Source organism: Monosiga brevicollis, genomic scaffold (genome assembly GCF_000002865.3).
Source record: "Monosiga brevicollis MX1 MONBRscaffold_131 genomic scaffold, whole genome shotgun sequence".
NCBI classification, from domain to species: domain Eukaryota; class Choanoflagellata; order Craspedida; family Salpingoecidae; genus Monosiga; species Monosiga brevicollis.
In genome coordinates, this window is record NW_001865147.1 from 1 (window position 1) to 1,324 (window position 1,324).

A 1,324-nucleotide genomic window follows, 5' to 3' on the forward strand; every position below is an offset into this window, starting at 1 on the left:
TGTCCGAGTGGACGGCAGACCAATACAGCTGGCTCAGGGTGGCAGCCATCAGCTTGGTCTCGGTGGCGTTGGATGGGTAGCGGCTGCGCTGCATCAGTGGATGCCGGGCGAGCTTGAGCAGCTCGCAGACACTGATGCGAGACCCTACACACTGTTGGGGCCAAGCGCCACGCATAATCTCAAGCAGGTCGTGTCCAGCCGCATGAAACAACGCCTCGGTCGCTCGCTTCAGATTGGCACCACATCGGGAGCGGTGTTGACTGATACCAGCAGCTTCGAAGAAGAGGTGACACTTGTTGCACTGGGCGACCAATTTGGCCTCCATCACCTGCTTGACCAGATCAGTGGCTTGCTCGTCGTAGGGGTGCTCGCGTAGTACATGATTGACCCAGGCTTTGCGGTCAAGGCGGGGCCCCTTGCATTTGCAAAGCCCAAATGGGCAGGCGAGGAGTTGCCTGTGGCCAGATGTCTTCAGCAGGACCTTGCGCTGGGCATCCAGCACGTTGGCAGCGATGGGCGGAGCGGGATCGCTGAGAAGAACATCTTGCTCACTCTCACTGTGTTCGCCCGCTGTATTGTGTGTTTCACTTTCACTGACTTCGCCAAGTGGGGCTGAGTTTGCATGCTCACTGTGTTCGACAGGATGTGAAATGGCAGCGGGCAAAATGGTAGTGGCAGGGGGTGAAGCAGAGGGCGGAGAGGGATCGGAATGGGTTTGTTGTGTACCCGATGGATCTGGCAGCACTATTTGAGCGGGTGTAGGTGATTGCACCAATGGCTCAGGCGTGGCACTGCCGTTTGTGTCACCGTCACCATCATGCGCGGGAGGGGCGATAGGGGTGGGCGCGCGGAGTGCGGTGGAGCGAGGAGGGGAGTCGCTTTCATCCGAAGACATGGTCAAAAAATCCGATGGTGTGTTAGGAATCGAATGATGTGTCTGCCCTGTGGACTCGGGCGAGGATTGTTGCTCCCCGCTGCCATTTGGCTCAGAGGGCACCGATGCTGACAAATCCTCGGTCATAGGGGCCGAAGATGTGGCAGTGGCGGCGGCAGGCATTGCCGCAGCAACTTGAGCAAAGGAGCGAGGGCTGGATGGCGTGCGAGGGGTGCGGGGAGAAGCATTGGAAGTGTTTCCGATGATGGGATGTTGCTCCCCGCCGCCGTTTGACGTCCTGGTCACTGGCTCGGCCGCGGGCACGACGGCACGTGCCGAAGACTCGGTCGCACCGGCAGCGGGGGACGTCGAGGGCACATGAGACGAGGCACGGGCGGTAGGGACAGAGTGGCGGGCGTGAGGGCGAAGCGGGGTGGTCATGGGGTCAGG

General features: G+C 60.5%; 1 protein-coding gene across 1 annotated transcript in view; it reads right to left on the bottom strand.

Annotated features, from left to right (window-relative positions):
* Positions 1–20: 20 nt before the first annotated feature.
* Positions 21–1,324, bottom strand: part of MONBRDRAFT_13165 (uncharacterized protein) — a gene marked incomplete at both ends in the record, with an annotated part of 6,965 nt that continues 5,661 nt past the window's right edge. Inside the window, one exon of the mRNA XM_001751065.1 lies at positions 21–570. Within this exon, the coding sequence (XP_001751117.1) occupies positions 21–570 (550 nt within the window). The remainder of the gene's footprint in view (positions 571–1,324) is intronic.